Consider the following 11959-nt stretch of genomic DNA (forward strand, 5'->3'; position numbering starts at 1 on the left):
AGTGAATAAATGACGAATCTTAAAGGATAATCTTCATCCCCAAATGGCTTGTAATCCTCAAAAATTATAATTCCACCCACCTGTTTGACAAGTGCCCTCTTCTTCTCCTCATTCTGCTCATCTCTGGCCTGCAGGTCTCGGTCAAACTGGGCCTTCATGGCCTGCATGTTGACCTCCAGACGTAGCTTGGCATCCTCTGTGGCCTGTAGCTCGTCCTCCAGCTCCTCCAACTGAGTGCGCATCTCCTCTACCTGCTGATCCAGAGTGCGCTTGGATTTCTCCAGCTCGTGCACCTACAGATTATAGAACGTAAAAAAAAATTACAGTGAGATAGGATTATAACCAGTGATCAGCTGCTAAATGATAAATCCAGGATCCAGGATCCAGGACTTCTCTACTCATTCATATTTACTCCACATTTCTACAATTATTTTTTAAAGACTGCAGAGAAAGATTTCCATTTTTCATAAATTTTCACGTTTTCCAAACCACTTTCTACATTACATTTTTATGATATCTCTAGACCTGGAAATCACAATTTTAAAATTCCGTGATTCCTCCCATTTTCAAATTAGCATTTTATTTTATTTGTTGCTTCTATGTTTGCCACAGCACTCTGAGTAGATCCAAATAGTGAAAATTCATCAGCCCAAAATCTTGCTCCAAATACTGCACATTAAACATGCATATGTTGTGACTGGCTGATGAAGTATTCTGTTGTCAGTGATGACAGGCAAATTACTTGACACCTGAAACTTGTTGCATCACACTTAGTTATCACATGCTGTAGTGCACATTATGAGGTCTCAAAACAAAAACAGCCAACAAAATCTGCTGTTTACAAAACACCAAAGGTTCTTTAAACATCATGATGATGAATCCAAACATAACTACATATGTAATATAACAGCACAAACGTCCAGTAACATACTGACTTACATTCTTGCCTACGTCATCCTTGGAACTCATCAGATCCTCCATCTCAGCTCTGAGCTGCTTGTTGAGTCTCTCAAATTCCTCTTTAGCCTCCAGAGCTTCATCCAGGGCTCGGGCCATAGACAGAGCTTTGGTCTCCTTCTCTCTCGCCTCGGCCTCAGCACGGTCCCTCTCCTCAGCGTAACGTGCAGAGATGGTCTTCTCCTCCGCCAGCATCTGACATACACATCAACAAATGCTTTGGTAAGATTTTTTTCATAATTATTAACAAATGTTTTTCATTAGAATTGAATGATAATAAAAAAAATAAAATTACAATTTAGCATTATACATAAAAAAAATTCACTTAAAAATTAAAATGTTGAAAATCAGTTGGTAACCCTCATATTGTTGTTCATCTTTCAAATACAAATTAAGATATTTTAAATGAAACCTGTAAGATTTCTGTCCATCCATTGAAAGTACATTCCACTAAAACTTCAAAAAGTTCATTAAGACATCATAAAAGTTGGTTCTCACACATCAAGCAAGCATGCTTGAGCTTCAGTTTCCCACATTTGATGAACTCTATATATGTGCATTGATCAGTTTATTGTGAAACTAAAAACCTAAATTAAATCTGTTCATCATATAAAGCAATTGTGTCTTTTTCAGAAGTCTTGGATTAAATTAAGCTTTAAAACTTCAAATTAAATGTCAAGTTTTGGTGAATGGACTTTCAATAGAAGGACAGAGCATCATATCTTCATTTATTTTTCAAAGAGGTGTGATAAGTCCTATGGTTTTGGAATGACATGAGGGATATTAAAAGACAGAAATTTCACTTTTGGGTGAAATGTCGTTTAGCCAAAACAATTCATACCTGGTCAAACTTCTTCTGTTTCTTCTCCAGGTTTGAGACGATCTGTCTCTGGTGGTCCAGGTCCACCATAAGGTCATCAAGCTCCTGCTGCAGCCTGTTCTTGGTTTTCTCCAGCTTGTCGTAAGCGATGGCCTTTTCCTCCAGTTTCTGACTGGTCCCCTCCATGTCTTTCTGCAGTTTCCTCTTGACCTCCTCCAGGCCTTCAAGAGATCCCACATCATCCTCCAGCTTTTTCTTGGTCTCCACCAGCTATCCAAGAAAGGAGGATTACAGAGGAGTGCTTTTACTTTCAAATGTTTGAGTAGTAAATAGTACATCTGATTCCCTTTCTGAACAGAAGTCTGAAAATTACACTTTTACATAACCCACTTTTGGTCAAATATGACAGGCTTTTGTGAGGTTCTAGCCAACATGTCACTGGTAGAGTAAAACAACATTATTGAATGTGTCAACTGATGTGCAAGATGTTGATATAATCTGACTTGCTGTCTGCCCTAATAAAAGAATATGGAGTGATTGTGCATACTTGGGATTGTAGTGTTGCCAGTTGTCTCTCCAGGTTCCTTCGCGCCTCCTCTTCCTCCTCCTGCTGCTCCTGAAGGCTGTTCTTCTCTTCCTCCAGTTGTCGGACACGGCTGCTCAGGTTCAGCTTCTGACGCGTCTCCTCTTGAAGCAGCTCCTATATCCACAATATTAACCAATCATGACTCAATCACATCACACACACCTTTTCATTAAAAAGTCTACCAATTGTTTTTATTAATTATCTATTGTTTTATTATTCTATGTCATTGCTTCATCCACTCTTGCAGGGCTTCCTGTTTGCAGAGACGCATTACCTGAGTGTCCTGAAGCTGGCTCTCTAGGCTGGAGGCATCTTTGGCCAGCTTCATTCCCTTCTTCTCAGCATCTTCCAATAGAGCAGAAACATTGTCCAGTTCCGCCTGCAACAAATGATAAATAAATAAATAAATTTACAGTGGAGAGATATTTCACAAATACCCTCGATTCTGATCTATTTAAGGTTGCTTTCACACTTGGCTTGACAGCCTGGTCCGAACCGAATAATTACAATTAATTTTAATAATTGCAGATTTAATGATTGCAGGTCTCATATGAAACTCCGAGTCAGAATTTAACAGAACAGTTTAATTCCGTGTAGTAAATAAATGTTTGTTTTAAAATTGTGCATTTAAAAAAAAAGCTTCAGGTCTGCTGTGATTATTTGTAGGGCTGCACAATGTTGTGATTATATACCAATATGACCATAAAATCATATATGAAACTGGTTATTATATAATAATGTAATAGTACACACGCTAATATTTAATCACTGCAATTTGCAATTTATTTAATAATAATTACAATTAATTATAAAAATTGCCAATTTAATGAATGCAATTTGATAAATTCACATCAAGCCATAATCGTGATTAGGGTTTTATTTTGATTAACTGTGCATCCCTTATTACAGCCACACTTTCAGTCTGCAAAAAAACAATGAAACAACAGTTATCTGTAGTGTGTGAGGAAGGACGGAGTGTAACAGTATTTCATGAAACTGGGAGTAACAGAAATGATTCTGATATGAAGTGTAACAGAACTCGCTTGTAGTTTATGTGACACAGTCTAACAGCACTGACCTGTAGTCTGTGGGAACGGTCTGAAAGTTCTCCTTTAACCTTCTCTACCTCGCTGAAGCGGGCCATGAACTCCTGCAGCTGAGCCTCAAGTTTCTTTCTCTTGTGCTCAGATTCAGACTTGGCTTGCTGCAAACTCTTCACATCATTGGTCAGCTCCTTATTATCACTCTCCAGAGTCTGTTTGTTTTTCTCCAGATTTGACTTCACCTAATGTTGACAGACAGACAGTGTGAGAGAGAGACAGATTTTGCCTGAACTGTATCAACAGGAGACCATACCATATTCAATCACTGAACGAGGAAATTAATTCCAAACACATCATTCTGACAGCAGACTGGCAGTGTTCCAGTCGAGACATTAGAACTGAAATCCCTCACTACAGTAATGAGTAATAATCATTTACTCTTCATCTCTGTGGCTTACTCTCTTGGCCTGCTCCAGCTGCTCAGAGATCTCCTCCAGAGATGTGCCGTGCCTCTGTCTCATCTCCTGGATCTGAGACTCATGGTTTTTTATCTCATCATCAATGGCCTTCTTCAGCTCTGCCACCTCCTGCTCTCGTTTGTTCCTTCATGAGCAAAAGACACATGATTAGGCAAGACACATTTGAGGAGAAAGGGTGAGATTTCAATTAACTTAATCTGTCTTAAATGGCTCTCCAATTACATTACCAAAAGACTAATTTGAACTAGTCAAGCGTAGAAAAATGTTGGCACCAAGGTTTTAGCATAGTTTTGATATTTCTTCTTTTTTTTCACCTAAAAACAACAATTCTGTCCTCATTTACTCATCCTCCACACGTTCCAATCCTGTACAAGTTTCTTTCTTCTGCTGAGCACAAAAGAAGATATTTTAAAGAATGCTGGTAACCAAACAGATTTCCATAGTATGGGAAAAAATACTATGGAAGTCAATGGCTACCATCAACTGTTTGGTTACCAACATTCTTTAAAAGGTTTGAAACAAGTGAAGGGTAAGTAAATAACAGAATTTTCATTTTTGGGTGAATTATGCCTTTAAAAATTAGTTCCATTTTGTGGTCATGATAAATTTAGTTCCTGATGCAGACTCTTGTACCTCAGCTCCTGCTGGGCGGCAGTGGTGTCCAGGGTGTCTTCCAGCTCAGTCTTCAGAGCCTCCAGTTCCTCACTCAGATCTCTCTTAAGTTTCTCAGCTTTGTTTCTGGCTGCTTTCTCAGACTCCAGATCCTCCTGGAGCTCAGCTAGCTGGGCCTGCAGCTCCCGCACTTGCTTCAGAGCATTGTTCTTCTGAGCGACCTCCTCATCACCTCTGGGGAACAACAAGGATAAGCAAAGATTATTAACAAAACCATGCATGCTAAATTAAAGTTAATTTCTACACTTTGTTTATAAACTCTTTCTAATCCTGATTAATTAAATAGTTCTGAAATGAATACGAATACTTTTATTCAGCAAGAACACATTAAATTGGTCACACGTAACAAAGAGTTTTATAATGTCACAAAAGATTTCTAGGTAACAATTTATTTTAAGGTGTCCTTGTTACATGTTACATGTACTTACCATTATAGTAACAATTAATTATGCATAATTACATGCAAGTAACCCAAAGCCAAACCCTAATCCTAACCCTAACCGTATAGTAAGTACATGTAGTTAATTAATATTACTCCGTACTTAAATGTATAAATACACTGTAACAAGGACACCTTAAAATAAAGTGTAACCGATTTCTATTTCAAATAATCACTTCTTTTAAATTGTAAATATATTTCTCAACATTTAAAACATTATCACTGTATTTTTGCCTTGGTAAACATAAGATTTAAAATAAAATAATACAGACTGAACGCCCCTGTTATATATATAACATGGGAAAGCATGTTTTTGTGTGTATTCATGATGTGATGTCGCAACAGCAATGTGATACCAATTTACTAAATTATTTCAGGACTGCACAATGTTAACAAACACAAAGGTCAAGAATAAAAACTTTCCATGACTAATATTCAAATTTATATGACGCCAACATAACTCGGCCTACCATAAGTTATTGTTTTGACATGGTCAGCTAGACGACAGCCAAACTATTTTGTTATTCTGTGTTCCTCAATGACTAGATCTTCACCTGGCCAGTACAGCCTGTAGCTCTTCTTCTTTCTTGGCCAGTTGGATCTTGAGTTCCTCAATCTGGGCCTGCAGCTCAGCTATCTGGTCCTGTAGGTCTGTGGTCTCAGCATCCAGCTTTCTTTTGGCTTTCTCAAGCTCCTGCCTAGTTTTCTCCTCTTTCTTTAGACGCTCTGAGGGTCAAACACACACACATAAACACGTAAGACTCACTGCTTTACATTCACTTAAATAAAATGACCCATATTCAACCCAGTCCTCACCTTCCAGGTCTACCATCATCATTTCTTGCTTGTTTTTGACTTTGCCAAGGTTCTTGGCCTTCTCTTCTTCCTCAGCCAGCTGGGAGGTCATCTCACTGACACGGTCCTCCAGGAGTTTTTTCTCCTGAGGGATAGAGAGGAGCATTCCTACAACAAAGGCCATGGGTTGCATTTTGATTAGGCAGCCTGACATCTGCACTGACCTTTAGGAATTTGGAGTTCTGGTCCTCCAACAGCAGAATATCTTCCTCCATCTTTTTTATCTTGGCTTCAGCAGTCACCTTCTCCAACTGAAGCTTCTGTCGGGCAGCCTCTTCTTCATCTAGTTGTTCCTCTAGGTCCTGAAGTCATGCACATACACACACACACACACACTCCTCCATCTTTTTTATCTTGGCTTCAGCAGTCACCTTCTCCAACTGAAGCTTCTGTCGGGCAGCCTCTTCTTCATCTAGTTGTTCCTCTAGGTCCTGAAGACAAACACACACACTTGTGGTTTCTGTACAGCAGCAGTGTAGGACTTTGTGAGCCTTTTTAGCCAAGTACTTGCTCAATTCATTATTCCAACCCAGAAGTTTTAGATACAGATTTCCTCTCTCAGAGCCGAGAGGCCTATTTTAAAGTTTACAGCAGATCAAGGACTATATTTCCACAGTGAAGTCCTCACCTGTATGTGCGACTGCGTTTTCTTCTTCTCATTCTGCAAAGATTGGTTCCTCTCCTCTTCCTCCTCCACACGGGACTCCAGGTCATGAAGAATCTCCTCCAGCTCTTGTTTTTTAGCCACCAGGCGAGCCCTCATCTCTTCAGCTTCAGCAAACAATTCTGTCTCAGCCTGCAGTTGCTCTGCCAAGATGTTCTTCTCCTCCAAAAGCTGAAACAAACATCAAACCAGATCTTCTCTCTGTTTCTACAAAATGTTTAGCACTCAATTTGTTTGACAGAGTCACTATGATTTCGTAACACTGCAGAATATCCACTACATTGAATAAAGCCACAAGAGACCACAGTGATTTTAGAAAGCAACATAATTCAAGTGTGGCCATTTACATATATCAGATACGTAACAGTGTCTTTAAATGTGGCTCATTCCATCGGTTATTAGGTCAAACACTAACACAACACTTAAATAACACTGTATTTTCAGAAGACAGAGGGAGCAGGTGAGTGTGTGCTAACCTGCTGGTGTTTCCGCTCCATTTCAACCAGTTCGTTCTCTACTTTCACCTGCTTCTCCTTCACTTTAATGAGCTCCTCATCCTTGGCCTGCATTTCTTCCTCCTGACGGGTCACCTGGAGGAGGGGTTTCACCTGCAGACACACATGTAATGCATGTCTCAAATGAAAACTATCTGCAACAATACTGCAAACGAGTTTTTAAAGATTCAATTTCTCAGTTGCAAACACATACATTTCTTTTAGACAAGTATACAAAACCTGGTCAAATCATTAAAACGGACTCTTTCAAAAACCGAGACCAACCTTGGTGAAGAGTCTCCACCACTGCCAGTGGCGTAGTTTCAGGTAGGCGGCACAGTTTCTCTGCAGGACTTTCAAAGCGCTTAGCTGCTGCTGTTTTTTAGCAAAGGCTCTGAGAAACACAACGGCAAAACAGCAGCAGTTCACTGTCAAGGTCTCATAAGAATACATTTTATTTCTACACCATAAACAGTAAGAGCTGCATATCACTGCTGCTGCCCCTTTTAGACCAGATTTAGATCAGCCATCTCCATTTGGACTCACTTGCGAGCCAGATATCCTCGACAGACTGACTGAAAGTAGATGATGATATCTGTTATTTTCAGGTCTCTCTCTTCCTCCAGGTGTGCCAAAACTCCAGTGCGGAAGAAGATCTTACTCTGCCCGATCCGGTAGAGGTTTGGGTCAAGCTCCAAGGCTCGGATCTACAGATCAGATTGTTAGATGACACTTCGTCTTTAGCAGATGCAAAATTTCAGATGCTGGTATATCAATAATGGGCATCAGTAAAAACTTCTATGAAAAGAGAGAATGAACATAAAATAATTAACTCTTTAAAGTGCACCTTTAATTTTACACTTATTTATATAAATTATACAAAGAAATTTCATTATTATGATAAAGCTCTTTGGAGAGATGCATTATTGAGCTATAAGGTCTGATTCGGAAATTAAGCTTATTATTTTTGGAAGTGACATTTGGATATACCAATTTTAATTATGAAAAGAAAACAACTTAAATGTAGTGAAAATCTATCTGAAATTTATCTGAAAATGATTAAAAAAAAAAATTGTTTAAAACAATTACTCCACCATTGGTATGTTTGGGTCAGTAAGATTTTTTTATGCTCACCAAGACTGCTTTTATTTGATAGAAAAATACAGTAAAAACAGTAATATTGTGAAATATTATTACATTTTAACACAATTCTTTTCTATTTTATTATACTTTAAAAGGTAATTTATTCCAGGTTTACTTTTCAGCATCACATGATTTGAATGGCTAATTTGGTGTGTAAGAATTTTTTTTATAATTATAATCAGTGTTGAAAACAGTTGTGTTGCTTAATATTTTTGTGGAAATGGTCATACTTTTTTTTCAGGACTTTATTTTCAGGATTCTTTGATGAATGGAGTTTAAAAGAACTGTGTTTATTTGAAATAGTAAAGAAATTGTTACAACATTTTTTACACTTTTGATCAAATGAATGCATTCTTCATGAATAAAAGCAAACTTTTGAACAGCAGTGTTTGTTTTTATGGAAAATGTCATAATACACTGGTATTTTAACTATTTTGAATGATCAACGTCATTTGTTAGTCATCTTAAGAAATCTCACCATTCTCTCGCAAGCCTGCTTGCCGTCCATAAAACCTTTGGGGATTGCATTAGGGGTGAGGATCTCATATCTGCGAGGAAGACAGATATGAGAGTTTTCTCACTGATAAAATACAATAATATTAATGCTACAGCATCTTAAGACATATGGTGCTTCTCTACTCTTTAATGAGATATCTGAAGCACACCTCTGTCTGAACTCCTGGAAGACAATACGGTTAGGGAATCCCTGCCTGCAGATCCGGATCCCTTCTAGAACTCCATTACACCTCAGCTGATCTAGAACCAGATGAGGCTCCAGTTTACCAGCCTAGAAGAATGACAACATCAAAGAGGTGCATGATGACCACATTAAAGAAACTCTAGTCAAATAAAAAATGTTTTTAATTAAACTGAAGGACATATTTACTTACAACTGAAGGGACAAATGTCACTTACTCTTTTCTCATGATTGGGGATGATACAGCGGACAAAGTTGGGGTTGGTGTTTCTGAGTGTGGCCATGAGTTTTGTAAGGGACTCTTTATAGAGCTGACCCACAGTGCGGAACATGCCCTTCTTGGTCTTATATGTAGCCCCAAATGCAGTCTCATTCATCCCTGCCACCTGGTCCAAACCAACAATACGGTCCACTACCATGAAGAGTGAGAAAAAAGAAAGATACCAACCAGTTAGCTTGATCTTCAAAGTATTTACAGATGCATTTAAAAAAAAAAAGAGAGAGAGAGAGAGAGTGACACAGCACAGCCAAATCATGTGAAGATGCAAGAGGGAAATCTACAACTAAAGCTCTAATTCAACAACACCAAGCAGAAGGTCAAAATACGCTGTGTATTTTTTCATTCTTACAAAAACCATTTAATAATAATAATAAAAAAACTGTCCTTTGATTCCTTCAGGCCTTTAATCGTCATATCCCAAAAGAAAACCAAAAATAACTTTCAGATAGTACAGTGTATTTTGACTCAATGCCACAAGTTTAGACAGCCAATTCAAGAGCCAATGGCCCCCCTACTATGCCAGCAGGTGCAGGTCCAGTGCTAGGCAAATGGAGACATGAAACAGATGAAGAGTGCCAAGGATAAGACTACATCTATAAACAAGCACAAGCTGCAAAATAAAGTAAATGGAAGGGTGAACCTCAAAACCTGTCAAGATCATGTCCAGGACATACTTCACACCAATACCTTGCAGTTCATTGAGTCAGATGTTAATTCAGCAACTGCTCTCATGGTTTCATCAGACAGATTTAAACCAGTAATGCTTAACTCCTCTTGTCACCTGCTTGTGAATCAGACTACACTGATAACACTGTATGCAGCCCATATTTACAACTAATTAAATCGAATTTCTTTTGGTGTGGCGAATTTCAATGGCAGTGTGTATTTAGCAGTGCAGTGAACAGTGCTTTAAGTTTATAAAAAGTTTATTCTATTTATAAAAAAAAAGTTATAACTATATTTTGCTTAAATAATGGTCCTTAAAAGGCTTTTTTTAAAGATGTTTCCCTCAAGTACATTTTCCACTCCAATTCTTGTTACAGAATACAAAAAAGTGCATTTTAAAGTATTGATACATTGTGTAAGTATTTGTTGTAGTATATTGATTTCAATAAAACAAATCATAGTTTTGCCATTATTTTTACTCTACTACAGAAATGAGATTCTAACAAGAAACAACAAAACTTCTCAAAACAAATTCAAAATAAAGCATTTGGATGCATTACAGCAACTGAAATTGAGGGAAAATGTTGTTGTTGTTTTTTTTTTCTTTTGAGTGAAATATGACCCAGACATGTAAATCAAGTTCTCTCTCTAAGTAATGTTACTAAAGATGTCTCCTTTCAGCAACTGAATAAATAAATGTGAATAAATTTGCTTAGGAATAAATAAGACCCTAATCAGAAAAATTATATTCACAAATTTGAGTCTGATAACAGTGTCCTACAGCAAAACAAGTCAAACTTCAATCACTCCACACACAAGTAATCAAAAACTACATATTCTTTTTGATTTATTGGACCTCAAGTACATTTTCCACTCCAATTCTTGTTACAGAATTACAGAATACAAAAAAGTGCATTGTAAAGTATTGATACATTGTGTAAGTATTTGTTGTAGTATGTTGATTTCAATAAAACAAATCATAGTTTTGCCATTATTTTTACTCTACTACAGAAATGAGATTCTAACAAGAAACAACAAAACTTCTCAAAACAAATTCAAAATAAAGCATTTGGATGCATTACAGCAACTGAAATTGAGGGAAAATGTTGTTGTTGTTTTTTTTTTCTTTTGAGTGAAATATGACCCAGACATGTAAATCAAGTTCTCTCTCTAAGTAATGTTACTAAAGATGTCTCCTTTCAGCAACTGAATAAATAAATGTGAATAAATTTGCTTAGGAATAAATAAGACCCTAATCAGAAAAATTATATTCACAAATTTGAGTCTGATAACAGTGTCCTACAGCAAAACAAGTCAAACTTCAATCACTCCACACACAAGTAATCAAAAACTACATATTCTTTTTGATTTATTGGAGGCTGGTAAAGTGTAACTACTGGGGCTATATTAATAATTCTAGGTCTTGCAGCATTCTTGTAAACGTCATTCTTAAGAACCACTTCCAAGTAATGTGCTGTTCATAATGGGCTCGTGACGTGACTTCCGTTACCCCCATGGAGAATTTACTGAGCTGTCAGTGTTGACTGGCACAGGGCTGAGCGAGTCATTTGGATTCCAGTGAAACAAGACGTGTATTGTTTCGTGTTCCCTGTCGGAGACACTACAGAATTCCTCCACCCCTCACCCAAACTCCATCTCCCTCACACGGCCTATCAAATCACCATCTGACACTTAAAACAAACAAGTTATCTGACCGCCAGAAGCAAGGGCATAAGCGTACCACACACACACACCGCTCTGACTGCTGTAAACTAAGCTGTGTTTGAGGGAATCTCGTGAAAACCAGGTCAGGTCATATTTCACTGTGAAATATAAATTTTAAAAGGAAATAATATTTAGCATTAAGTCCATTTTAGGACAATGTTTTTGACAATTAAGCAAATTTTCAACCAAAACTGTCATTATCATAATGTGTCCAGACTAGGGATGCTCCGATCAGGATTTTTGCAGCCGATACGGAGTACCGATTTCTTGTCATAGTGATCGGCTGATACCGATGCCGATTCTGATGCTTCAAGCTTTACATAGACGGTTTCATCAGGCGCATGCGCCTGGCCCGAAGTTAACTTCAGGTCTGTGTTTGTTTATCAGTCTGGCTATGGCGCCGGCTACAAACGCAGTTAAAGTTAAGGTGATGAGCAGA

The 11959-nt window shown here is 37.8% G+C and overlaps 1 protein-coding gene across 1 annotated transcript in view; it reads right to left on the reverse strand.

The window, feature by feature from the left end:
* LOC107678197 (myosin-10-like) overlaps window positions 1-11959 on the reverse strand; it is a 74197-nt gene that overhangs the window by 6217 nt on the left and 56021 nt on the right. The window contains exons 18-35 of the mRNA XM_016473390.1: window positions 9068-9261; window positions 8818-8939; window positions 8631-8700; window positions 7556-7716; window positions 7295-7403; window positions 6992-7123; window positions 6480-6686; window positions 6016-6153; window positions 5813-5936; window positions 5551-5722; window positions 4519-4731; window positions 3865-4009; window positions 3442-3648; window positions 2638-2742; window positions 2325-2477; window positions 1799-2047; window positions 940-1152; window positions 81-293 (exon numbers count right to left, since the gene is read on the reverse strand). Of these exons, the coding sequence (XP_016328876.1) occupies window positions 81-293; window positions 940-1152; window positions 1799-2047; window positions 2325-2477; window positions 2638-2742; window positions 3442-3648; window positions 3865-4009; window positions 4519-4731; window positions 5551-5722; window positions 5813-5936; window positions 6016-6153; window positions 6480-6686; window positions 6992-7123; window positions 7295-7403; window positions 7556-7716; window positions 8631-8700; window positions 8818-8939; window positions 9068-9261 (2927 nt within the window). The remainder of the gene's footprint in view (window positions 1-80; window positions 294-939; window positions 1153-1798; window positions 2048-2324; window positions 2478-2637; window positions 2743-3441; window positions 3649-3864; window positions 4010-4518; window positions 4732-5550; window positions 5723-5812; window positions 5937-6015; window positions 6154-6479; window positions 6687-6991; window positions 7124-7294; window positions 7404-7555; window positions 7717-8630; window positions 8701-8817; window positions 8940-9067; window positions 9262-11959) is intronic.

The sequence above is a fragment of the Sinocyclocheilus anshuiensis genome, unplaced genomic scaffold (assembly GCF_001515605.1).
Source record: "Sinocyclocheilus anshuiensis isolate Anshui unplaced genomic scaffold, SAMN03320099.WGS_v1.1 scaffold648, whole genome shotgun sequence".
NCBI lineage: Eukaryota > Metazoa > Chordata > Actinopteri > Cypriniformes > Cyprinidae > Sinocyclocheilus > Sinocyclocheilus anshuiensis.